Consider the following 26,459-nt stretch of genomic DNA (forward strand, 5'->3'; position numbering starts at 1 on the left):
TAAACAGACCTTTGCATCGATGACCATGAGACCGCTTTGGTTAGCTACTGTGTTAGTGAGGATGAGTCAGGAAGAAATATATCCCTTCAAGAATAACAACTAGGAATCATGGAAAACTTGCATGGAGAATTTTCCAAAACCGAAAAAATAGTTTTGAAATCTTCAGTCAAATGAATTATCGTGTAGGCCCATTCACTGCTTTTCATTTTTTAATGATTTACCCTTACTGGTGCTAGAGGGCGCTGATGATTTGTGTTTTATTGCGGGAATGGAGAGTTAAGTCAATTTTATTTGTAATTACGAATTTGCCTCAAGGGGCTTTACAGCAGCACAACATCCTTAGACCCTCGCATCTTTTCGGTAGTTACGCCTCAATTAAAGGGATGCCACTCTAAAAATGGCCACTAGGGAACACAGTCGTGAATATTCGTTTGACTAGAAGAACCCCGCTACAATGTAGCGGTTTGGTTATCCACCCGTCTAAATCTCCCTCCTCTTCATCCTGCCAGCTAACCGCCTTCCCCCTGCCCCTAAACCCCTCCCCCCACTCCAACTCCCTCCCCCCAAATGCTCAGAATCATCTGAAATGCCGAGAAAAGTGGTTTTTAGCCATCTTTAGAAAATGCATATTTTGCATTAATTATTTTAATTTTCTGCTATTTTTCTGGTCCTCTCTGGAACAATACCTACCACCTCCAAAAAAAATTAGGATCATAAGTGCATTTTTGCAAAAATGCATATATTTTGCATAATGCCAAAACATTTCTAAGTCCCAGAAATTTTTTTTTATGTAGGTGAAAAAAATCAAAGATGCTCAGAATCATCTGAAATGCCGAGAAAAGTGGTTTTTAGCCTCTTTTTAAAAATGCATATTTTGCATATTTATGCATAATTATGCCTAATTTTAATTTTCTGGGACTTTTCCCTTACTCTCTGGAACAATACTTACCGCCTCCAAAAAGAATTAGGATCATAAATGCTTTAGTTTTCGGTCCCGCTATCTACACTAACTAACACACACACTAACACCACACACACACATTACGAAAATATATGAGTAGATGGTGAAAACACTTTCTGGAGGCTGATTACATTTAAAGACAAGGTTCTGTTGGCATGAATCGATCGTGACGAAGCGCAAGCAAACTAATTAGTGGAGGAAAAGTTCATTTGATAAATCATCTGTTTTCATATCAGAGAAAGTTTATTCAATTGTTTTGTGCATCAACAAACAGGTCTAAATAATACAATGCACAATAAAAATAACAAATAGAAAGATAAATATGAATAATGAGTCTTAGCATAGTTGTTTTAGATACGAATCTCTATGATGCTAACAACAATCAAAGTATCATACAAAAGCTGATTGTAGTTATTAAGTATTAAACAGATGACAGGTCACATCACTACCAAACCTATGTCTGCTTGTTTGATGCTATAAGTGTCTTCTGCTGGATCGCCACCTTGCCGTGGTGGAGAAGCTTGCGTGTACCAGTGATCCCAAGAACTACGCCGTCTAGAGCTTGACTCCTGGTAGGATCACCCAGGGCGGGTAGGTCAAGGGAGAGGTTTCAAATGAAGCGCGATACAAAGACCTCAGTGGTTGAACTGGCGGAAGATGTCTCCAGGTCACAGCGGCAGTGAAGGTGGATGAAGGCGGCAACAGAGGGTGGTCCCCAATCGTCTTGGTTCTCCATGCCATTGGACCAAGGGTGTCGTTTTTTTTGGGGAGGGGGGGCTACCAGGGCCCAGAAGGGAGGGGGGCACTAAAGTTAGTTCTAAATATTGTTCAGTAATCTTGTTTACATAAAGTGTGGCGTTGTTTGTGTGGGTGGTGGTGTATCTTGGGGGGGGGGGGGCTCTGAGAAAAGTCCAGGGCCATTTTCCATTTCCAGTCCACCCCTGCTACTTACTACAAAATGCGCGCATGTGTGAATAGAATGTTTAAAGAACAGTCCAACAGCGATCCCAAGGCTTTGTTGTTGGGGTTTCTTTTGATTTAGGCTAGTCATCAGGAATTTGTTCTGTGGTAACTTTCAAAGTCAGATTCTTAGTGATGTATTAAATCACTACCTGGTGATCGGCTTGAGCAATTGGTTTCTGTTAAGGTCAAGACGTGCAGCATGCATGGTTCCTAATATTACTACTACTACTTTCGGCTGCTCCCGTTAGGGGGCGCCACAGCGGATTATCCGTTTCCGTGTCTTCCTGTCTTCTGCATCTTCCTCTGTCACACCAGCCACCTGCATGTCTTCCCTCACCACATCCATAAACCTCCTCTTTGGCCTTCCTCTTTTCCTCATGGTTCCTAATATTGATAGGGTGGATTTGGGTGTCTGAAGTATTAGTTTATATTGAGTTGCTAAGTTAAGAAAAAATCTACGAGAAAAAGACTGATGAACCGATGAAAACGTGAGAATGTTCTCTTGCAGCCAGATGATCTAGTAGCCAAATATCGTCTAGGCCCGAATCATTCATATATTGTTGCTGGGGCAATCCGCCAGTGACATCACTGGCAGACAATCTGTGAAGAGGTAGACCTTAGGGCCCTGACACACAATGTCGGGCCGTCGGTGAGCGTCTGTGGCCCTAGTTTTTGCGGCGCGTCCCGCACCAAAGGCACCGTTCAGTGAAAGAGATCACTCTGATTGGCTGTTCAGTTTAGCGAATCAGTGCAGAACGCACGTGCTAGTTGGCCGTCGGCTGTAGTCTTTGCGGCGTGTTCAAGTGCAACTTTTTGGCCCAGACGGCAGGCGACGTGAGGCGATGCAGCAGTCAGTTTGGTGTTCCTGGGCCCTTAGATAGCATCTCCAGAGCCAGCTTGCCCAACGAACAGGATTGAGAAAAGTGCTTACGAGCACTGGGTGAGCTTCTGCAAGTTGTTGTTCTGGTTGATGGGCTAGTACTTCACCGGGTGGATCAGCTTCTCCAGAGCTTTGTAGATGAAGATGATTCCGACGAGGGGGGCGACGGCCTCCTCAGTGAAGCGGAGTCAGCTGGCACTCGTGGCCACTGTTAGAGGTGATGGGGGTTATATTTACCTTTCTCCCTTCCTCCTTTTCTTACGCACTTGGACCGGTTTTCATCGAGAAATGATTGGAGGCGTGGTTAAGCGGTGTTTATAAGAGGACGTCACTGTGAGGTGCCGGCGCATCCCCTGGTTAATTAACGTCGGCAGTTTGCATACATACGCCTCAGGGTCCAGGACACTACAAACTCACGCCTTTCCGGCTCAACACCGTCAACCTAAACTGAACTAACCTACCAAGACGGAGTCCGCCGCTTACGGGAGTTGAGACCCACATGGCCGAGGCCTTGTGGGAGGGACCTGCTAACTGCTAGCCTGCTACCTCGGTAAGCTAGCCCATCTCCCGGCTATTTCTCTAGTCTTGGACGTCAGGCCTTCTTTCTGTTTCTTCCCTCGTTTTTCGTCTTTTCTACACGCTCCAGGTTAGGACTAGTATTGCATGCTTAACCCTTAACTCCTAGACCCGACTAGCCCGTAACATAATTTGGGGCGCTCGTCCGTGAGTTATTTGAAGATTAATGTGCATTAATGTTCGGTAAAACCGGTTTGCGATTAGACGTCAGTTAGCGAGTTACAGCCAAGCGGTCTGTTTGTGAGAAGAGGCGCAACTGAGTTGGGTCCAGCTCGGGAAAAGCCGCGTGTTGCTAGGATTAGAAGCAGGCCACGGACATACAGCCACGTGCAGAATAGCTGCACGGTGCTAACTTTTCACTTAAAACAGATGGTTGTGTATGTATGTACAACTAAGCTAGCTAGAAGGGAAGTTAGTGAGTGCGTGCATCGTGTGTGTTGAGGTTAAGAACGGGGATATAGGTCTACAGGCTGGTTTTGCTGGTTAGCGGATAACTACTTGGTTAATGGTGGCAGGTGTTTTGCTGGTGTGTACCACAGTGTATCGGTTTGTGGTCTGCCAGTAACATGAGCATTGACGTCAGCGCTCTGTGTGTGGCCTGTTCGTATCAATTTCTGGGGCTGTAGTGACCTATAAGCTACCTCTTGTTGCAGGATATGTGTTTTGTTGGTAAGGCTGTTTTGTAATAGTTACCTTTGAGTTAGTTTTGTTAGTGTAACCTATTTTTTCTGGACTTGCCTGTTAGTGATTTTAAGTTCCTGTTATAAGCTGTTGCGAGTATATGCCTTGAGCTCTTATTTTGAAGGCTGAAGAGAGAGCGGAAGTGCTATACGCAGTGTTGATGTGGAGTTCTGTTGGGGGAAGAATCCAAATAAAGTGGTCCTCGTGTGAAAATTGAACCTCCGTATTTGTTATTTTATAGTTTCATACAGTATAGGCGACATCTACAAACCCTCGGTTACATTGGTGGCAGCGGTGGGATGCTTGTGCCAACGTCCCGCAAAAGAAAGACGTTTAAATTACCGAAAAGAGAGGTTCGGAGAGTCAGTTAGCCTCAGCTAGCAACGGCGGAGCTTCGTCGTGTCGGAAACCCGGCGCGGTGTGTACACGAAGACTTCACTCATCTTGCTGCTGTCTTCTGAGATAATTGAGGAGCAACATGTGGAAATACGGAGGTTCCACTTTCACACGAGGACCATTTTATTTGGATTCTTCCCCCAACAGAACTGCACAGCAACAACACTGCGTACAGCACTTCCGCTCTCTCTTCAGCCTTCAAAATAAGAGCTCAAGGCATATACTCTGGCAACAGCAGATAACAGGAACTTAAAACCACTAACAGGCAGTCCAGAAAAATAGGTTACATTAGAGTCTTGTCTCTTGGGTAGCCTTTTTTTTTGAGAATTTGATAACATTAACCATGTTCAACGTAGAGGAGTTTGGTGGGAGTGATATTGGGCGCAAGGAGTTGCGTAAGCTTAAAAAAGAAGATTTGCTTGCAGTAGCTCAATATTGTGAGGTAGACATCGCTCCAGGGACTAAAAAGCTAGAGATTGTGGAGACCCTGATTTCAGTGTTACACCTAAAAGATCCCATACACGAAAGAACAGAGAGAGCGCGGGGGGGGGGGGGGCAGCGGCTGTTTCAGCTTGAGTTAGCAAAGCTAACATTAGAGCAAGAGAAACTGAAAGTGAACAACAGTGACTTACAACGTAAGCATGAAGAATGTTGTGATGTTTCCAGCTGTTTCAGACTCATGCCAAAGTTTAATCAGGATGATGTAGGCTCGTTCTTTGACGCTTTTGAGAAAATTGCCGAAGAGCTAGAATGGCCTGAGAATAGGTGGACGTTGCTTATCCAGAGTGCACTTGAGTGTAGGGCCCAGGAAGCTTATGCGGCATTAGATGCTTCTAACAGCAGTGACTATGATACTGTGAGGGAGGTGGTTCTGGCAGCCAATGAGGTGGTGCCAGAAGCCTACCAACAGAAGTTCAGCAAAAATCAAGTGAAACTTTCCTTGATTTGGCTAGGCAACAGGAGGTTGTGTTTGACAGGTGGTTAGCAAGCACAAACACTCACACCTTTCAAGAGTTGCGGCAACTTATGCTGGTGGAGCAGTTCAAAACCAGTTTACCCTGGCATATGGAGATGCATCTAAATGAGATGGGCATTACTGAGTTAAGAAAAGCTGCTATGGCAGCAGATTCTTATGAATTAACTCGCAGAGAAGTGCCATGGAAAGGAAAGTTTGTCAGACAGGATGGGAGGCAGGCTGCAACTGACAGGCCTGGTGAGGCTGTCATGACAAAATCTACTCCCACCTCTGTTCAGTCTCCAGGGCCAGGGAAAAGCTATGAGAAGCCTTATTTTTTTCCGAAAGGGTATCATCTGCTATTATTGCAGAAAACCTGGCCAAATAAAGTCCAGCTGTCCTGGTCTCAAGAGGAAAAATGGAGATGGGGAAAATTGTTGGATTGATTGGCGCCCAGACTCAGATCGGTTCCTGTGAAGTGGACAGTTTGAACCTGCCTTCCTGCCCAATAGTGAAGGGGTTTGAAGGTTTTCTGTCAAAAGGGGCAGTTTCTGGTGCACCCGATGGCGAAATGGTCCCTATATCAATTTTGAGGTACACAGGTGCCACACAGTCCTTAATGGTTCAGGATGTCATAGACCTACCGCCTGCCACCTATTTAAAAGCTTTTCTCCCAGTGAAGGGGGTAGGAGGTGGTTTTGTTAGTGCCCCTCTGCACAAAGTATTTCTTGCATCTAACATTGTAAATGGACCAGTAGTGGTGGGTATTGTTCCTTCCTTGCCGATTGAAGGAGTTAGCTTTGTGTTGAGCAATGATTTGGCTGGTACTCGGGTTTATGTGACACCTGTTGTGAGTGAAACACCTTGTGAGGTCCCTGAGACCATGGCTTTGGAGAGAGAACATCCTGAGGTGTTTACGGCATGTGTGGTGACATATGCTCAGGCTCGGGCTGTTGAAAAGGGAAGTTCCAGCGAGCAGGATTAACTGTCTGGTGGCTTGGCTGATACCTTTTTTGCTAGGCTAGCTGGGGTGTCCCCTGCTCCCAGTTTTCTCAGGAAGCCCTTATATCAGAGCAAGGAAAAGATCCTTCTGTAGCTCAATTAAGACAGACAGCTGATAATGCTGAGGACATGAAGGCTGTGGCTGAAGGTTTCTTTTTCCAAGATGGAGTCTTGTTGAGGAAATTGCGGCCTCGTGATCATCCTGCGGATGAGCTGTGGACTGTTATGACTCAAATTGTGTTGCCTGAGAGTTTCAGGAAGGAAGTCCTGCGTTTCGCCCATGAAGTATCCTTAGCAGGTAATTTAGGCATCCGTAAAACTCAAGAGAAAATCAGTAGACATTTCTACTGGCCCAAAATGCATAAAGACGTGGTTTCGTACTGTCGTAGTTGACATGCTTGTCAGGTTGTGGGCAAGCCAAACCAGACAATTCCAGTTGCTCCTCTCTGCCCCTCTACCTGTCATGGAGGAACCTTTCTCAAGAGTACTTATTGATTGTGTTGGCCCTTTGCCAAAAACTAAGAAAGGGAATGAGTATCTCCTGACTATTATGGATGTTGCCACCAAATTTCCGGAGGCGGTGCTATTGAAATCAGTTAAGACCAAGGTCATAGTGGAGGCTCTGCTCCATTTCTTTTCTCAGGTAGGTTTACCAGTAGAAATCCAACATGATTGTGGGTCCAACTTCACTTCTGGTGTATGCCAGTAAGTGATGCACAAGCTGGGAATTAAACAAATTGTGTCATCTGCCCATCATCCCCAGTCCCAAGGTGCAATGGAGAGGTACCATCAGACTTTAAAGTCTATGATTAAGACCTATTGTGTTGGTTACTCAAATGACTGGGATGTAGCTGTGCCATTTTTATTGTTTGCTGTCAGACTCGGTGAATGAGACCACAGGTTTTAGCCCTTTTGAGCTGGTTTATGGACATGAAGCGAGAGGACCACTGAAGATGGTGAAAGAACAGCTGTTGTAGTCAGCTTTGCAGAAAGGTACTCCTGGTGGGGTTTTGCAGTATGTAGCGTCCTTCAAGGACCGGCTGCATGCAGCTTGTGACTTGGCCAGGAGTAACTTGGAAGTAGCTAAGGGAAAGATGAAGGCTGACTATGACAAAAAGGCAGTGAAGCATACCTTCAAAGCAGGAGACCAGGTTCTGGTGTTGTTGCCATGGGTGGAGGTAAGCTGGAGGTGAAATTCTATGGTCCATATAAGGTTATGAAGAGGGTGGGTGATGGCAATTATGTTGTTGAGACACCCAACCGGAGCCAGAAAGTCACATCAATCTCTTGAAACCTTATTATACTCGGGACACTCTGTCCGCTGTGTGTATAACATCTCAGGTTACTGTGGAAGAGGAGGAGAGTGAGGATGGGGTTGAGTCAGTTGAACCAGTTACAGCCAGGCTTAAGGATTCCAGTGCCCTGGCCAATCTCAGAGTCAGAGTCATCTAACCACACAGCAGAAAGAGGATGTATTACATCTTGTGGATCAGTATAGTCCTCTGTTTAAAGATACCCCTGGCTTAACAAATTTAATAACCCATGCTGTAGACACTGGTGAGGCAACCCCCATTAAACAACGTCCATACCAGATTAACCCATAACAATGGGCTCAGGTGAAACAAGAGTTGCTCTAGATGGAAGAAATTGGTGTGAGCAAGCAAGGTTCAAGTGAATGGAGTTATCCCTTAGTTCCTGTCCCCAAGCTTGATTTAACTGTGCGTCCTTGCATTGATTCCCGAAAGGTAAATAATGTAACTAAAACAGATGCATATCCTGTACCCAGGCTTGAGGACTGTATTGTGATAAAATCAGCAATGCACAGTATGTGTCAAAATTTGACTTGTTAAAGGGCTACTGGCAAGTCCTGTTGACAGAAAGGGCAAAAGATGTCTGTATTTGTGACACAGGAGAGTGTGTATTGCTGTCAGGTTCTCCCCTTTGGCATGAAAAACGTGCCAGCAACCTTTCAGGGGTTAATGAATTTGGTAACCTCCAGATTGCAGAACACTGTCGCATATCTAGATGATGTGGTTTGCTATAGCACTTAGTGGTCTGGTCACATGGAACACGAGACTGCTTTTTGAATGTCTTAAACAAGCGGGGTTGGTAATCAACTTGCCCAAATGTGAGATTGGAATGGGGGAAGTCACATATTTGGGGCACCAAATGGGTCAAGGTTCAGTGAGACCAAGGACTGTCGAGGTGCAAGCCATTTTAGACCTGCCTGTTCCAAAAACAAAACGCTAGCTAATGCTCCTTTTGGGCATGTGTGGCTTTTATAGGCGGTTTGTTCCCAACTTCGCAAGTGTGACAACACCACTCCCAAACCTGTTGAAGAAGGGAGTTAATTTTAGCTGGTCAGCGGATTGTCAGATAGCTCTAGAAATAGTTATAGCTATTCCATCTAGTGAACTGGTGCTGGTTGCTGTGGACTTCATTGTCCCATACAAGCTTGCAGTGGAACGCTGAACTGGTGGCAAAAAAAAAAACGCTACTTCTGTTATCTGTTGATATTTTGGATTCAAACTCAGCGATATTGAGCAGAAAGGAGTGTTGTGTAAAACATGCGAAATTATTGCTACATGTCGTGGCAACATAATAAATTTGTATTATTTGTATATGTGTTAGGGCTGTCAGTCTTCCTATATAATCATATTCGAATTTCTATGCATTATTATTTTTAATATTCGAATATATTTGAATTTTTTAAAAGCTCTAATTTAGCCTATTACAGGCTTACGTCAACGTCTAAAGTATCAGAATGTGGTTAAGTACATTCTGTCCACTAGAGGGCACTCCAACCACTCAACATCTAGAAAGACAGTAATGTTATGTATTGACCATGGATGACTAGACTCGCTAGCCCTTTGCTAACGGGCCGGACCCTTTAGTCGATTGGTTAGCGTAGTTGCCCGTGGTCCTGGCTATCCAGGTTCGATTCTCGGCTGCCCCTTAATTCGCTACATTTGTGTGTACATTTTTTTATTATATCGCAATCGCAGAAAAAAAGCAAGAAGAATGTTGATCATGGCTCATCTGTCAAGGCTGAGCTCATTCGCTACATCCAGGTGTCCTCTGATGAAGTAGTAGACTGCCTTGAATTCTGGAAAAGGCATGCATGCAAAGGTCTTCCCAAGGCTCCATCTTGTGGCTATGAGAGTGGTCGCTGTTCCTGACACCAGTGCAGGGGTGGAGAGGGTATTTAGTCATGGAGGCCTTACAATGCAGCCTCACCGAACCAGGCTTACTGTAATGACACTGTCAAGCTTGATCTTTTTGAAATGTAACCATGTTTTGTGGCCTATACCCAGTGTATTGAGGTCAACCAGTCTGATCCTATTGCAGGCTTTATCATTGTTAATATTTTGAATACTTGGGGTCAACTGTTCAAAGTAACGCGGAGTGCAGAAGAGAGGTGAAGAAGAGTGCAGGCAGGGTGGAGAAGAGTGTCAGGAGTTATTTGCGACAGGTTTACCATCAAGAGTTAAAGGGAAGGTTACAAGAGGGTTGTGAGACAGTGGCACTGACGAAGACAGGAGGTGGCAGAGTTGACGATGCTGAGATTTTCATTGGGAGTGACAAAGGAGTACAGGATTAGGAACAATTATATTAGAGGGCCAGCTCAGGTTGGATGGTTTGGAGACAAAGCAAGAGAGGCAAGATTGAGATGGCTTGGGCATGTGTGGAGGAGAGATGCTGGGTGTATTGGGAGAAGGATGCTGAATATGGAGCTTCCAGGGAAGAGAAAAAGAGGACGGCCAAAGAGGAGGTTTATGGATGTGGTGAGGAAAGACATGCAGGCAGCTGGTGTGACAGAGTAAGATGCAGAGGACAGAAGAAATGGAAACGGATGATCTGCTGTGGTGACCCCTAACGGGAGCAGTCGAAAGTAGTAGTAGATTGTTATTAAATATTTTGTTCTTGGCAAATTATGTCATCAGTTTTTTGTTGCACCATGGTTTGGGTCAGTTCACTTTCAATTCAGAATTTTTCTTCAAAATTTAAATACTGAAAAATGTTAAGCATGAGAAGGTTGTGCTATCCAGCCAATAAGTAAATCACTGATAATTGATGCTCAACACAGACAAACCATGTAACCTGGTGTGCAGAACAAAAATGTTGCAAAATAGTTAACTTTAAAGGAAAGCTTTCATTGTTTTTGGTTTTTTTTTTAATATATTGCATTGCAAATAGCCCGTTTTAAAGTGATCATATACCAAACTAATCAATGCTGATACTGTATGCTAACAGATAAGGAGTGATGATAATGCAGCGCATGCTTTGAATTCTTTAGATATAGAAATGCAGTGTTCTAAGCAGACCGGATGGCATGCAGTAGTTGATAAAACACTCATTACAACCATAAGAGACGAGACTTGACTTGGACTTGCAAAAAATTACTTGTGAGCATCTCTAGCTTCTGCGGTGTCCATCATGTCATCCTTTCATGCTGGACATTTATCTACTGCGCAGCACATGGGAGATTCCCATTTTATTTATTATTGCGGAATTCGTTGAGACATTTCAACAGCTGAAATGAATGGGGGATAAAAACTCTTCCAGCAGCCATGCGCACTTCTCGACTATGACGCAATTTTGTATGTCTTCTGTGAAGCTGACTGGAGCAAGTCGCCTGTCAGACTGCAATCAGTGGAGAGAAAATATGAAAGGCACTGTAATAAACCACTGATAGAGGTGCTCGATACTCAATTCAGAAAATTTAAATTATTTTAAAGAAACCTTTGGTAACATGATGTATAGACCACATGGACTTGAATACAATGGCAGGAGAGTGGAAAATAACCCTTTAAAGGAAAAGCTTTACATTTTTTGTAAACATTTATTGCTATGCTGGATTGGATTGTTTATTTGTTCAAATCATCTACAATAGGGGAAAGGAAAAAAAAACAGCTCAGGACAGAAGCATTGAGAGCTGCAAGTGCCGTACAAAAAAAATCATTTGCTGCTTTTTAATTTCCCCAAAAAGTCCCCAAATTAGTGTTCCCACAAAACACGCGCCTGGTTGGGCGATGTGACATTCAAGAGTCAAATCATTCAGGAATTTCAGAAAACGTTTAAACGCATTCTGATTATCAACATTGAGTATAACTGACGGGAACACACCGTGTCTCTTTGGCATGTAGGTGGAGTTGTGACAACTAGAGCTGTAACATCACAAAATTGAATAAAATTTCCTGAGAATTTGATGAACTACAAGTAGAATGGAGAAGAATGTTGGAGGGGATAGTTGGAATAAGAAGGAATAGAGAAAAATTGCGCTATGTTCTTTTCGTCAGTTGCTGTTTTGTCAAATTTGGACATGGGCCAATGGCAAGGCCTGTTAGGTCATGAGGAGCTGGTGCACTTGCTGCAGTTGCTGCTGTGACAGGACGAGGCGGTGGACTTGTTCTTGCCCCTGCACACATGGGATAGCCACACGTCCCACAAACACCATCCCTCCCTGTTTCTCCTTCTTTGCCTTGGAGAGCAACAGAGAATGAGGTATGAGAGAGAGAATGAGGTACATCAATGACAGATAATGAGTGACTTCATTGCAGCATATGGGTGGATATACGCGTTACCTTAACAAAGGAGGAGATGGGGAAGGTGGCAAAGTCAGAGGAGGCCTTTGCTCCAGGCTGATGTGAGACTACATGCTCTGCTACTTCACCCTGAAAAATGGACAGACAGCCAGTGAGAGACAGGAAAGAGAAATAATCCAGAGAAGACTTTCAAATCCTTATAATTAATCCAAAATAATGCTGAAACAATTAGTTGATTGACAGAAAACTAATCGCTTAATTTTGAAAATCAATCAATCATATTCGTCATTTCTCAAATAAAAATACCAAACAATTGATGGCTACAGCTTTACAAATGCAAAGATTTGCTTGCCCATTGATATCACTGCAAGAGAAATAATGTAGAGTATTTTGGCTGCCATGGGTTCTGGAAACATTTTATAGACTCTACGATTAATTGAAAATTTAATTGGCAATGAAAATCATTAGATGCAGCCTTAATCCAAACAAAAATGTAATGGTCACTAAAACAGCGAAGCAAGAATATGGGAGATGAGTGGAATAAATTTGCTGTCTTGGGAAGAACACACCACAGACTAGCAACGGATCTTTATATTGGCCTGTTTGAGAAGAGTATATTTAACTGTGCCGGTAAACTTTGCTAACATGGATTCCCCTGCATTTGTTTTGTGAGTTGCTGGATGTGTCTGCCCAGACTGAGGAGAATGCTCCAGGGATAAGAACAAGACCGAATGCAGAGCTCAAGAGGTTAACAATTAGCCTTTACCTTGAGTTTGTCCAGAGCATCACTTAGATTCTGCAGTTGAGCAGTCTGTTCAAGAAGCTGGGCGCTGGCACTGGCTGGAAGAAACGTAAAAAAAAAAAAGAATTATTTCATAGAGTTTAGAATGGCGCACACACAAACAAACACACACACACCTCCTGTCTTCCCTGTGATGTCCACTACTTTAACATCTGCGCTCAGTTTGAGCAGGGTGGCCAGTAATTGGTCTGTCCTGCGGTAAATGGCAGTGTTGAGTCCCTCTGGTGGTGAGGAGCCTTCTTTGCTTATCTGGGGCAGTTTGGAGAGGTGCAGAGGAGGCAGGGAGGCAAGCTGGGCTCTCATCCTCTCAGCCTGGATAGGGAAGACATAGATGGGATTAAAGCCTTTAAAAAGCCCAATTAAACCCTAATAAAATATACCAAGGTATACAATGGAAAATTCTCTAATCTGAATTGAAATTCTTTATGTAATATATGGAGATAAGGACATAATGTATGGCTCTACATTGCATTAAGAGTCAAATCAGCACGAGCCAAATTCCGAACCAATTTAAACCATTTCATAATTCTCGGTGTACCTTGAGTCGATTGTTTTCATTCTTGAGGTATTTGATGCCCAGTCTCTGGGCCTCAACCTGCTGCCTGAGGAGAGGCGAGTCCACCACCTGCACCGTCCCCGCCATGGGAGCAGGCAGGCCTGCTTAATACAGGGGGAGAGGAAGAAGCAGAGAGAAAACTGTCTTGATGCGTGCTCAATAATCCAGGTGAGAAAATCAAAGAAGGTTGAATCAGTTCATCTGGAAACAGTATTTATTGACGGATACATTTCTTCACTCAACTAATGCCCCTTTTCCACTGCATGATACTGGCTCGACTTAACTCTACTTGCTTTTTTTGGTTTTCCATTGGGCAAAAGTTAGGGATAGTACCAGGTAGCAGGTACTTTTTTTGGTACCACCTCCGTCGAGGTTCCAAGTGAGCTGAGCCAATACTAAAAGGTGACATGAAAATACCACTATAAATAAATAGATATAAATATATGTATATTAATTTGAATGTAAATAAAATCTTAAAAAAAACTAATCAACACACCCACAAATGATCAGCGGGTCTTTGCTGTGCGGGAATACTGTCTGCAGTGGAAAACAAAATCCCAAAAAGTAAAGCAAGTAGAGTAGAATAGAGTCAAGCTGAGCCAGTACCATGCAGTGGAAAAGGCGCATAAGTGACCTCCAGTCTAAACTGACTGCAGGTATCCCCTAAACAATACAGTTGCGACCATTAACTAGAGTTTCAAATTAATCCTAATCCTCTGTGAATAGTACACATGGCCATTGAAACTGGTTAATGGTCACACCCATATTTGCATGTGAAATTGGTTGTTGGTTTTCGGTCATTATACAACTGTATTGTTTATAAGGGGAGGGGATACCTGCAGTCAGTTTAGACCAATGATGTCACTTAGTTGAGTTATGAAATGTATCTGTCAATAAACGTTTGTGTCCCGATGAACTGATTCAACCTTCTTTGACAGAGAGAAAATTATATTCTAGGTAGTGCTGCGACTAATGATTTCATTATCAGTCTGTAAAACGTCAAATTTAATGTTTACAGAGTTTCCAGAACCCAAAGTGATGTCTTAAAACTGTTAACACCATCTGACCAACGGCCAAAACAAAAACTAAACTATTCATTTTATAATAATGCAGATCAGGGGAAGGCAGGACAATCTTTACATTTGTGAATCTCTAAGAGAAAATGTTCGGCATTTTCACTTGATAAAAAGCAATAACACTCATTTTAAACCTTTAGCTGATCTTAACAACAATAATAATCAAAACTATAATTGTATTGCACTTTTCAAAACAATGATTACACAACTGTGTGTGTGGGGGGGGGGGTCAAAGCTAGCAGAACATGTGGCCATTTGTGGGTCAGCACATCCACATCCATTGGTGCATTGTGCCCTCTCAGGGAAAAGAATGAGAAATTGCAGGTTTTCCCTGGAGACGGAGAGGTCTGTTTGGGGCTGAACGAACTGCACCCAGATCTATTTCATCACCTTGTAGTACAGTCTCCACTCTGTACTGTGGGCGGCCCCTGAAGAGAAGGCCTGCTCTCAGTCAGTTTGTGAACCAGTCTGTGGAAGTGAGGAGATCAAAGCTCCCCTCGACTATTGACAGACACTACCACATAGTGATGAGTGGGTCAACAAGTGAAAAAGCAGTGTTCCGAGTAAGTTATTATAACGGAAACATTGTGTGCAATAGGCTAGGGTGTGCATTACTAGTCCACCTTTCCCTCTTTTTCACTCTCTTGCTCTAAACACACACACACAAGAGCAGATTTATCATCAATTTGCAATTGTGGTTTTCGTCAATGCATGTGTTTTAGAGTTGAGGCTTCGCCTATGAGTTTTCTTCCCTAAGTGGTATCCGTAGCTTTTGTTTACACCACCAAAACTATTTGTCTTGAAGGGGCTTTGTGTGTGTGTGTGTGTGTGTGTGTGTGTGTGTGTGTGTGTGTGTCTTACTTGTTTTGCTGCTATTCAACAATAATGAACACCGTTTGGAACAATACATCTGTTTATTTAATAGCCTAGACCCAGACGCTATTAGGCTAATATACTGATTATTACATTATATTTTAGGATAATATACTGCCTTACTGTCAGTGTATTATGCTGGGCAAACAGCCCAAAAACGAAATAGCGCAACACTGCTCACATTGCTGTAGCCTAGGCTAAATTTGGAGGTTTGCGGGTCGGGTTCAGGTGGGTAATTAAGGCATATTTTAGCGTGTTGGGTGGTGCGGATTGGCTCTCGTTATGGGGTCGGGTGGATGCGGGTATTAAAAAACTCTAACCCACACATCACTAATATCACAGTAGTGTTGTCTGACCTGACCAGGGATCTAACTTCCTGAAGTATTTGTAATGATTCCTCTTGAGCATATGAAAACATTATTACCCTGAACTGAGATGAAGTTATGGCAAATTTAAGCTTGTACCCTTAGGGTGATAAAAATTAGTCTATCTGAGGCCTGGAGTATGCTGCATGTGTGAGCAGCCTGCACTAGTGAGGGGCTTATGTGACCTATGCCCACAAGAGAGGCAACTCTCTTGTGGGTTGTGCTATGGGGTTCATTGTCAGCTTTTTATAACTTTTTTTTTTAACATTAAACATGTCGCTGACTATGTGCCAGAATACACTGGGGAACATTGGAGACTTTTCTCTTTTTCTCTGGCTGTGAACTGTGCACTGTAGAAAATGCCCTGCACACAGAACAGAGAAATGAGGTGCCTGGGGCAGGGAGTGGTGCCAGGACAGAGAAGGAGATCTGGTGGTCCTGCCTCTCCCTTGACAGCTGACAGACAGTTAGCCTGCTTCCTCCTCTTCTTCTTTCTGCCTTGATAGGACAGGGGCGCAGGAAGGCCTCCTGGGGTAGGTCCTAGAATGAAAGGCCCTTTTAAATTAGGGACCTTTTATTGGTTTTGGTTGGGTGTGACTGGCTGGCTGGGAAGTCTGGACCTCACTTTGTGAATTGCATCACTGGCTGTTCCGCTGCCACGGTGACATGGAAGGGCTGGAGGTGTTGGTATGCACCCTCAGTGGGTGTAGCTTGAGGTAGGGCTGTGCGATATGACCAAAATCTCTTATCCCAATAGAGATAATTTCATATAACGATATTTATGACGATATAGCACATTTTCTGTAAATTCAATGGATAAATAGTTTCCGATCCGTGCCCGAGGGGCAGGCCCGCCCTCGTTGAACCACAGAGAGCAGAGGAGAGTAATGCAACCATAAATTACAGCATAACGCAGTAGAAACTCTCACACTGAGCTGAAATGAAACGAGTGCACGTAAATTAGGTAAATAACATAAATAAACAGTCTCTACTGTGTTTTGCTGTCATTTATGATTGCACTAGTTTCTCGTCTCCTCTCCACTGCTCTTTTTCACTGCAGGTGGGGCTCAGTCCCTCCACACAGGGAGCTCAGCAGAGCGGAGGAGAGACAGATAGCGGTTGAGAGTTGACAACTACACTAGCTACATTACTGTAAGCGAATAAAAGCTTCGTGAGTAAAAAGCCAATAAGAGTAATTAATGTGATCTGTGCAAAAGATGGACAGACTCCAAATAATGAAAAATGTTGCCATAAAAAGTATGATTTGTGACACAACAAAATAAACGATAGAGCATAATAGGAAGCGAGAGATGCTTTTCTATCGTCATATCACACAGCCATAGCTTGAGGGATTTCCCTGCCTTATTCTTTTCTTCTCACCAATTTTGCATAATGGAGATAATAGTGCTGAGGAGGACCTTAGTATTGTCTCCCTCATCCAAAAGTTAACACCTCTCTTTGGCTGGCAGACCTCACAGGCTTGGCCACCTTGCTGTTTTTGGGCAATCATGATGCCTAGAGTTAACATCAGGCAAACACCTGATATAGCTGAGTAAGTCCATACAATAGTCAGAAGTTGCTGTTACCACAGTCCTTGTGAGATGGGCTAGCTTGGTATGTTAGCCTGTAAAATAAGCTCTTAAGGGTAAACCGCGTGCAGTGCTCACATGAAGCTGTGGCTTCCTGAGCTTGTTGTAGCCCAAGGCATGCTGTATATACAATATGGGTATCCTTCAATGAGATTTTGATTGCCTGATGAATTGTCAAGATATTTGATAGAATACCAAAATAAAAATGGCAAAACTTAACCAAGACACATACCTCCAGCTGAACCCTGGACAATGGAGGCTATTCCAGTGGTGGCGGGTGGGCCTCTGAGGCTCTCAATGGTCATCTTTGATTGGTTACTGATGCGCTGTTTCAGCTCTGCCTTCTCAGCCTCCAGTTGGTCAATGTCAGCCTGCAAGGCGTCCATTGTCTCTTCAAACTGCCTGAGAAGCAGCGGTCATAGGCAGAGGATAGACAGGAGAGAAAAAAAAGGAGCAGGCAGGAGGAAGGTGAGGTGAGGTGAGGGCAGAGGGAAGGAAATTGAGTAAGACAGGTAGAGTTGAGAAGAAAAGGAGAGAGCAAGAAAGAGGCAGGTAGAGAAAGTGAAATGATGAGAGAGAACTTTGTTAAATAAGAAATTAGGGATGCACTGATATCACTTTTACTGCCGATTCCGAGCATGAATGTTCAAGTATTGATGGATACAGAGTACTGTTCCAATCCAATACTTTACCAAAACAGTACAGACTTACACCATTAGTTTGGGGTTTTTTCCCACTGTTAAAAAAAATAAAGGCTTCCATTAGCCCAAAATGCAATAAACAAAGCCATTTTATTTATGACATGTTACACATGGCTTTTGATGTCACATTCTAGTCTTGGGTAAAAAGGCACAATATCTGATACCAGTATCACTGCATCCCTACAAGAAATATGTAACAAAACATCGACTGTATCAAATTTCACTTTATAAGTGACTTTTCTTACATAAACTCCATTCATTCCATTTTTTTCTGTGTGTACATGTTAATCTCTCTGTTCCAATCTACAACTGTCACTCACTTCTCTTTTTTCTTCAGCAGGGCCTGGGTCTCATCCAGTTTGGTCTGAATCTTCTCCACCCGCTCATCTGCATCTTTGGTGGAGGTATCCAGCTTCTTCTCCAGCAGGCTCAAGCGGACGTTGGCCTCACTCAGTTCCTCCCCCTAGCGCAGAATGGAAGTGGGGAGGAATATGAGAGATGAGGAGGAAAAGGAGAGAAATGGGTAATAATAAGACAGATTAGAAGTCAGTAAGAAGTGTAAAGGTGAAAGAATAAATATGAATTCATCAGGTGTGTGTAAAGGATCTTTTTTTTTTGTAGGCATGAACTATTGTCTGTCTCCGATGAAGGATGGTTCAAATAACTGATGCTATGAACACAAGTAAGAATTAATCATTTGTAACTGCCTTGCTGGTAGAAACAGATGTAGCTGTCTGTTGGCGTGATATAACATCCCACTCACCAACTAAATAAAGATTTCCTTTAGAAATTGGATTTAATCTCACTGACCATTTTAAACATTTCGTTTTGTTAAACCAACTCATCAGCTCTCTATTCAGCTGTTATTGTAATTAGCTGAGCCAAGTCCTACTGGCATAGCAATAAAATAGTTTTTTTATGTGTGTTGGGTGCGTCTGTATGCTTCGGTTTGCATGTGAGTTTGTGAGTGTGAAACAGTGGGAGTGTGATTGAGAGAGTGAGTGAGCTACTTTAATCTTGAGGGACTTCTTGAGCTCCTTGATGGCAGTCTCCCTGTCCTCCAGTTTGACTCCCAAACCTTCAGCATCAGTCATCTCTGCCCTTAGGGCTGCTGCCCGCAACTCTACTGGGGTAGTCTGAGGAGGGGGAGAGAAATGGGTAGAAAAGCAGAAAGAGAATAGGACAAGGGACAAGAGAGAACATACGATACAGAGGCATGAGGAAGATCTCAAGTAGAGACATGTCAAAATGATCATTAAATTAAGGTTATCCAAATTCCTATCTTTTATAGACACTCTCATGGTTACCGCCAGTGTATTGTAAGCCCAGTGGCCCTTAATTAACCCCCCGCCGGGCCTAAGCATCGGGGAAATTTTCTTTTTTTAACTCGTTATAGTGGGGCGGCTTGGTTGTAAACACAGAATGTTGTTGCTCCCCACCGACATCTGTTGGTTAAAACGTGTACGCACTGTAGGAAAAACACAGGTCTGACAACTGTTCTTTACCCTCATAGTGCGTAGACTAACGTTCGACGCTTCCAACTATCACAAGCTAACGGCACCAAGTGCCCATTTTTCCCTCGGCCTTGAAGTGATCAGTCTGGATCTCTTGGTTGATCTAACACAGTAGCCAATCAGGACTTGAATACAAGTTCTTTGTAGAGTGCTGTAGTGGATTTTTTTTTTTAAAATGTGCGTTGAATAAATTACTTCTAACAACACATTACATGGTCATATTTTCAAATCTCCAATCAGCTTTTGGCACTGACTTGATGTAGAGCCCTATGGAATCTATGTTAGAACTTTTTTTTAAATTCTCAAATCTGCGGTTCCATCCATGACTCGGTTATCACAGAAACTACAGGGCTCTACCTTAATGCTACCATCAGTCTGTTAATGGGCTGCTGTCTAAAAAGAAACTTCCCACCGGGCTTAACAACTTTTCTGGGGGAAACCCTGCATTCTACAAAAGAAAACATCAAATTTCCCTCCTTGTGCAAGCTAAATTGCTTGGTTCCACGTTGTGAAAAACTATGCCCATAAACACCTTGCCATGTGGCTTCTCTGCATCGTATTCGCCCTCCTGCATGGCAGTGGCCATTTTGTTCATGGTTGCAATGACAGCGCTACAGGACTGACGCAGAGACTCCTGAGCAGTCAGACCATGGGCACCAAAGACCTGGGGGAAGAAAGAGCACAGCCTTAGCCAATAAGGAAAAAGAAAATAGAACAGACTGAAGTGGAATGTAAAAGTGCTTGTAGACAGTGATTTTTATCTATGGTATTTCCACTGCTTGTTTTCCTTAATTGAGACCAGATCTTTCAAGAGTGCAACACAGCACAATTATGGCAAGATAGGGCAAAGAAGTACAGGTAAAGAGATATAAGAAATTAACCCAGTGTGCAACTACCAGGTGCATCAGCAGTATTATAGCTTCAGGAGAAAAGGCTTTCATATTAACTGAGATACATTTGAAGGCTGGGTAAGGCTACACCTCCAAGTGGCTTTGGACTTTGTAAAAATTCCCTGCAGATGCAAAGGTTTTTAAAGTTTTGAGATAAAAGACCCACAAAAAATATATATTTTTTTTAAATATGCTTTAGAGATAAATTGGGGAATGCACTGAAAATCATAACATTTTGGTGGAAGGCTCATCTTAATTGCATTACTCTGTCCTGCCTGAGATAAAGGCACTGTAGACTGAAACGGGCATTTCTAGGCATAGGCAAACTAGACAACCTAGGGTGCCACCTCTAGGGAGGGCACTCACCATCCGCCCCTTAAAAATATGTATTTTTAATGATTATAAAAAAAAACCCAACACATTTCTTTTAGATTTAATTATTTTATGAATGCACACAATATGTTGTCTCCTTTTTTGGTTTGCTTTTTTCGCACACCTGCTGTTGCACCTTTATTTCGTGTTTTGAATAGTAAAATTAAAAAGTGTTATTTCCCCTGAAGATGGTGTTTTTTTGGGGGGGGGGCACAACTGCAGCAAAGTTACTTGTGGCCTCACATGCCAGTGTTCAATCAGAAGTTGTTTGTGACTTCTTACTAACGACAACATTGCCAGTCTTTACTGTCACTCTAGAGTAAATACCTGCTCCGTGGCCTTGAGGGTGACATCCTCTAATGCCAGAGCATTGAGCCCCTCCTGCTCAGGCAATGGAGCCACCATCTGAGCCCCGGCCGCAGCCACCTCCTGGAGCACAGCGACCACCCTTGTAAGCTGCCGCCTGCACTCTGTCAGGGTCTCCGACACCTGCCATTGGTGACATGACGTCAATCATTCAAATCAATCAACTGTAAATATATACCAATAATGGTTCCATTACGCAGCTCTTCAAATCTTACCAGTCCCATTTTAAATTAACCTTCATACTGGCATTAGAGCATATAGTCTATGATAACTTGCTGCATTTTGTATGTTAACCGCACAAACTTTGTGGATTCTCTGATCATTGGACCACAGTGATTGTCAGTACTCTTAAAAATCACACACTGTTAAAATAATCAAACACAAAAAATTAAAATAACTTTACCGCCTTTTGTCACACCTACAAGCAAGCACTGGGGACCCCCCACTGCATGTGTGTGTCTTATGTGTTCGTTTGTATCCCATACCTGTGGTCCATACTTGAGGGCAGCTGGGACCCCTACTGTGTCAGTTCCAGGCATGCGGCGACGGATCTTCTTACAGAACTGTTTGATGTCTGAGCAGGAGGTGTCAAGATCCTTCAGAAGGATGGTGAGGGTGGAACTCTCCTGACCTGCCGCCAGGAAGGCCCGCAGACGAGCCACCTCCACATGCATACAGTCCAGGGCACTCTGGATAAACTGGGGTTGGGATTTGAGTAGGAGTTGAGTTAACCACTTAATAAGTTGATCAAAAAAAAATTCAAAATTTTTTTTCCAGGTAAGAGAAAAACCAGTTCATTACAAGACCAAAATCATGGGTACATGGGCAAACGCAACAGTTTGACAGAGTTACCAGACAGTCATGCTGTTCAACCTCAGCTCTGTACTTTTTCCACTGATAGAGCATCAAGATGACAGAGACCTGAGAGGAGTAGGAGTGTCTGTGTAGCTCAAAGTACCTTGATGTGGTCAGCTAGCTGCACTGTGCAGTCCTCAGTATGCTCTAACAGGTAGATGTTGTACAGTTGCTGGAGAACAGAAAAGGAGTCTGTTAGAGGCGATAATTACAATTGTATTCAACCAAGGCATTTACTGGCATTTACTGACAAGCAGCAAATAAGATTTTGATTATATGGGTGCATATGAACATGCATCCATATAATCAAAGTACATACATGATAGTGCTTGATGGAATCTCAGTAGTTAGCATTATGCAAAAAGCTCTGCCGTAGTGGTTTTTATGTAAGAAAACCAAAATTCAACAAGCTGAGATACTTAAAAACCATAATTTCACAATCAAGTTTGACTTGCATACTGTGACAGATGCACCGTAATGTAGTACAATTGTGTCTTTTTTTTTTAAGAGACATTGCTATTCAGACCAGTGATGCATCATACTGTGTCTATAACATGCTAGTGTTTGGCATTTTTTATGCATCATGTGATTACAATGCACTAGGCTGCCAACAAACAGTAAAACAGCGAATTGAAATGAGTGTGTTAGGTTAATGCCTGAATGTCTCCATGTACAATCAGTAGTTTTTAAAACATAGCTAGGATATCCTGAAAAGCTCATGGTTTTAAAATCACTTTTGTTTTTACCTGGTAGTACTTGATGGCCTTGGTCAAGGGCTCCACCTGCACTGTCTCATCTAGCTGGTCTTTGTGCAGCAGGTCAATGAAGTAGTCCAGGGAGCGCTCATGGACGCTCATCTCTGAGTACAGCGTGCCCATCTGCTTAAACACCTCCACACTGCAGGTATTCAGAGCTCTGGACACAGCACAAAGGTGGGGGGGGGGCGCAAATCAATTACCATTACTAAAATTCTACTTTCTTAAATCATTAGGTCAATAGATGAAAAGGCGCCTGTTCGGGGGGAGGGGGAATAGCGTGATCCCCCTACGCACTACATCCCCCTGGCGAAACTCCTCACTGTCAGGTAAAAAGAAGTGGCTGGTGACGCCACATGTATTGGAGGAGACGTGGTAGTCTGCAGCCCTCCCCGCATCAGCAGAGGGGGTGGAGCAGCGACCGGGATGGGTCGGAAGAGTGGGGTAATTGGTCAAGTACAATTGAGGGGGAAAAAGGGGGGGGGGGAATCCACAAAAAAAAAAAAGTGGTGGCAGTTTGGAAAGATAGTAGGTAGAACACTGTCTCAGGGTGTACACATACTAGGTGATCCGTATCATGCCACAGCACGATTGACCCCCAAAGTCTAGTTCGTTTGACTATTGTCATCACTCCATACCGTGTGCAGGCACAGTTCAGCGTACCATGCCCTGGCTCATTTGAAGAGTTGGGCTCGGGCACGGTTCAGTTGGACTTGGGTACGATACGCATTTAGTGTGATTGCTAACCATGCCTGAGCGTGGAACTCGAATGCTATGACATCAATTATGCGACTGTCCTATTTAAAAAAAAAAACATGGTGGCACAATTTACTGAAAATCGTTGCATTGCATAAATAAGAAATCTGTAAGGGATGTAGGGCTGTCAAAATTAACCAAAAATGACATTCATTTATTCCTTCTAAAGAAAAACACATGGGTTCAAACCCATTCGAATGTATTTTTGCGCATTATGTCCATAAGAGGGCAAATCAATACGAGAGACATAACTACTTGTATCAGTGTATTTATTTCAATATAAACATCCATCCATCCAATATCCAAACCGCTTATCCTGCTCTCAGGGTCGCGGGGATGCTAGAGCCTATCCCAGCAGTCATTAGACAGCAGGTGGGGAGACACCCTGGACAGGCCGCCAGGCCATCACACACACACACACACACACACACACACACACACACAATCATAGCTTGGGGCAATTTAGCATGGCTGATTCACCTGACCTACATGTCTTTGGGACTGTGGGAGGAAACCAGAGCACCCGGAGGAAACTCGCGCACACACGGGAAGAACATGCAAACTCCACACAGAGGATGACCCCGGACAACCCCCAAGGTTGGACTACCCCAGGGCTCGAACCCAGGACCTTCTTCCTGTGAGGCAACCACGCTAACCACTGTGCCACCCGGTTCAAGTTAAATTTGACCATTTGTCTCTATCTTACCTTCAATTTTGTCTTGTTTGCTTGTGCCTCACCTCACAACTGGAGTCCCTACTTTTGAATATGGTGGAGGGTCCGGTGTAGGTCCCAACCACTCTGTCTCTGGCTTTAGCTCTGACTTTATTTCCTTCTTTTCCTGCTTTTTGCCCAAGGCAGTCCTTATTGCTCATAAACATGTCTTTTAAAAGATCTAAATTCCTACACATTACAAAATAAACAAGTAAAATAATGTCCTATACCGTAAAACTTCATTTAAAGGCCATAGACACCTCTCTCTCTCTCTCTCTCTCTCTCGTGGTTGGTGCTGGGGTGAGAAATGAGAACGCGCTGTCTTGGAGCAAGATGAATGATTCGGAATTGATGTGTTATTCGATAGCCAAATTTTTATACAGATTAGGTCATATTCATACTGTTTTAAATAAACAATTTGATGGTATTGTTGGTAAGCTAACTAGCTCACATAGCTTGCAAACGACTTTATCTCGAGGTTCCACAATTTTTCCATTTTCTGACCAAAATCCGAAGTATTTCCAAACGAAGCTTTTTAGATTGTTCGGAGTGAAAATCACTCTCTCTGCAGCCGAGTTGGGTTTTGAACTCTCTGCCAGCTTTACCACACGGTTGTTGTTGAATTATTCGCCCATTTCAGCTTGACCTAAATTTCATTTTCAACCAATGAAAGTGATATGGTGCGATTCCTGTCCATCATGCAGCGTATTCAGTGCAGCGGCCAAGGCCCTCATGAGAATTCATGAGGCAGACAGCCATGGTAGTGCTTTTTTTTTCCAACAAATATTAATTTTCACACTCGAACGTCTGGTTTTTTTTTACAATTAGGCTCCAGCATCCCCACAACCCTGACAGCAGGATAAGTGGTTTGGATAATGGATGGATGGATATATATATATTCGAATTTGGAATATTCATTGACAGCCCTAAAGGGATTTGAGAGGGTCATGTGTCACCATGCCCAAAACAACTCCAAATAAGTCACAAGTTAAATAAAAGCCTCCATTGTGCTATGCGAGAGTGCTTATCTTCAACACAAAAAGTCACATCATGATAATGTAAATGTGCCTGGGCCCGGAACCTTAAGCGCAATGTGAGCGTAGGCCAGAGGGGGAGTGAGATGAGCGGCTCATGCTTGGGCACGGTACAAAGCAACCGTGCCTAGTTGCCCTTCGGCTACAGTGTTCGTTAGATCTGTGATGCTGCTTACTGTTCGTATTTGTGCAGGGTGGCCTGCAACAGGATGAGTGAGTACACCAGTCCCGAGGCAAAGCTGAGCTGTTCCCCTGGAGGTCCCCTCATTCGGGTTTCCTGCACGGGATTCCCGTCGAGGTCAAACTTCTCCTGAGCCTGTTTACTGATCAGCTCAGCCTGCAGGATGGGGAACACATATGCACGCACGCACGCACACACACACACACGTTAGAGACATAGGCAGATCAAGTAAAATTAAATCATGGACGCTTGGGTACACACACACATTCCCTTTTGTAATAAACACACATGCTTAACAATTAGCTTTAAGGCTTCTTCTAGCTAGTCTACTAGTTAAATTAGGCTTCAAACAGATATCAGTATTTTAGCAACTGTTGAGACTAACTGAATCAGGCCACACAAATACTGTTGTATGTAAAATACCAAATCAAGCCTCCTACCTTACAGATGAGCCTGGGGATGAGCAGGAGCACTAGGACACAGTCATGGTCTCCTCCATGGCGGAGGAAGGAGTCAGGCATGAAGGAGGTGAGAAGGGAGACCTGCCTGTTTGACTGGGCCACCTCCATCTTCCTCAGCTCCATCTCAATGGCCTATACACACATACTGGGATTACTACTCTTATTACGAAGGAAGTGAAGGCCATTGACTACCTTAAACTGCCCACTGTACACTACAGCTCCACACATCACTGTTGCAAACCAGTAATGCATTACCAACACAAACAGCATCTTATCTATCGGACAGACAGACAGCCTTGTGTGACAGTTACACCTGTAGGCTACTTTAATAGCACAAGCGGCCTATACATGTATACTAGGAGAAAGTCAGAATCAGAATCATGTTTACTGGTCATGTAGGTTTGCACATACATGGAATTTGACTGTGGTTTCATGGCTCTCTCAGTGTACTTAGCATAGAAATATTGCCACTGCAATTAAAAGCTGCATTTCAGATTCTTCTTCCTGTGCTATAAATTCTTTATTGGCTTTTTTAATGAAAACATTTCAAAATCTTGAACTTTAATATTCATTTAGAGGAACAGAATGTAATTAAAATGGTAAATTCATACCAAAATACACATTCAGTACCTGAACATGAT

At 43.4% G+C, this 26,459-nt stretch overlaps 1 protein-coding gene across 4 annotated transcripts in view; it reads right to left on the reverse strand.

Annotated features, from left to right (window-relative positions):
• Positions 1-10,967: 10,967 nt before the first annotated feature.
• LOC130130347 (dynactin subunit 1-like) overlaps positions 10,968-26,459 on the reverse strand; it is a 32,535-nt gene continuing 17,043 nt past the window's right edge. For 3 of the 4 annotated variants that reach the window (XM_056300028.1, XM_056300027.1, XM_056300026.1), the window contains 15 exons: positions 25,798-25,950; positions 25,353-25,513; positions 22,666-22,834; positions 22,023-22,091; positions 21,550-21,762; positions 21,026-21,187; positions 19,969-20,100; positions 18,933-19,058; positions 18,243-18,385; positions 17,454-17,623; positions 13,301-13,422; positions 12,879-13,074; positions 12,727-12,800; positions 12,000-12,089; positions 10,968-11,896 (listed from right to left, as the gene is read on the reverse strand). In XM_056300028.1, the coding sequence (XP_056156003.1) occupies positions 11,759-11,896; positions 12,000-12,089; positions 12,727-12,800; positions 12,879-13,074; positions 13,301-13,422; positions 17,454-17,623; positions 18,243-18,385; positions 18,933-19,058; positions 19,969-20,100; positions 21,026-21,187; positions 21,550-21,762; positions 22,023-22,091; positions 22,666-22,834; positions 25,353-25,513; positions 25,798-25,950 (2,118 nt within the window). In that variant the 3' untranslated portion in view covers positions 10,968-11,758. The remainder of the gene's footprint in view (positions 11,897-11,999; positions 12,090-12,726; positions 12,801-12,878; positions 13,075-13,300; positions 13,423-17,453; positions 17,624-18,242; positions 18,386-18,932; positions 19,059-19,968; positions 20,101-21,025; positions 21,188-21,549; positions 21,763-22,022; positions 22,092-22,665; positions 22,835-25,352; positions 25,514-25,797; positions 25,951-26,459) is intronic. The other variant, XM_056300024.1, reaches the window with a different exon arrangement.

The sequence above is a fragment of the Lampris incognitus genome, chromosome 20 (genome assembly GCF_029633865.1).
Source record: "Lampris incognitus isolate fLamInc1 chromosome 20, fLamInc1.hap2, whole genome shotgun sequence".
Lineage (NCBI taxonomy): Eukaryota > Metazoa > Chordata > Actinopteri > Lampriformes > Lampridae > Lampris > Lampris incognitus.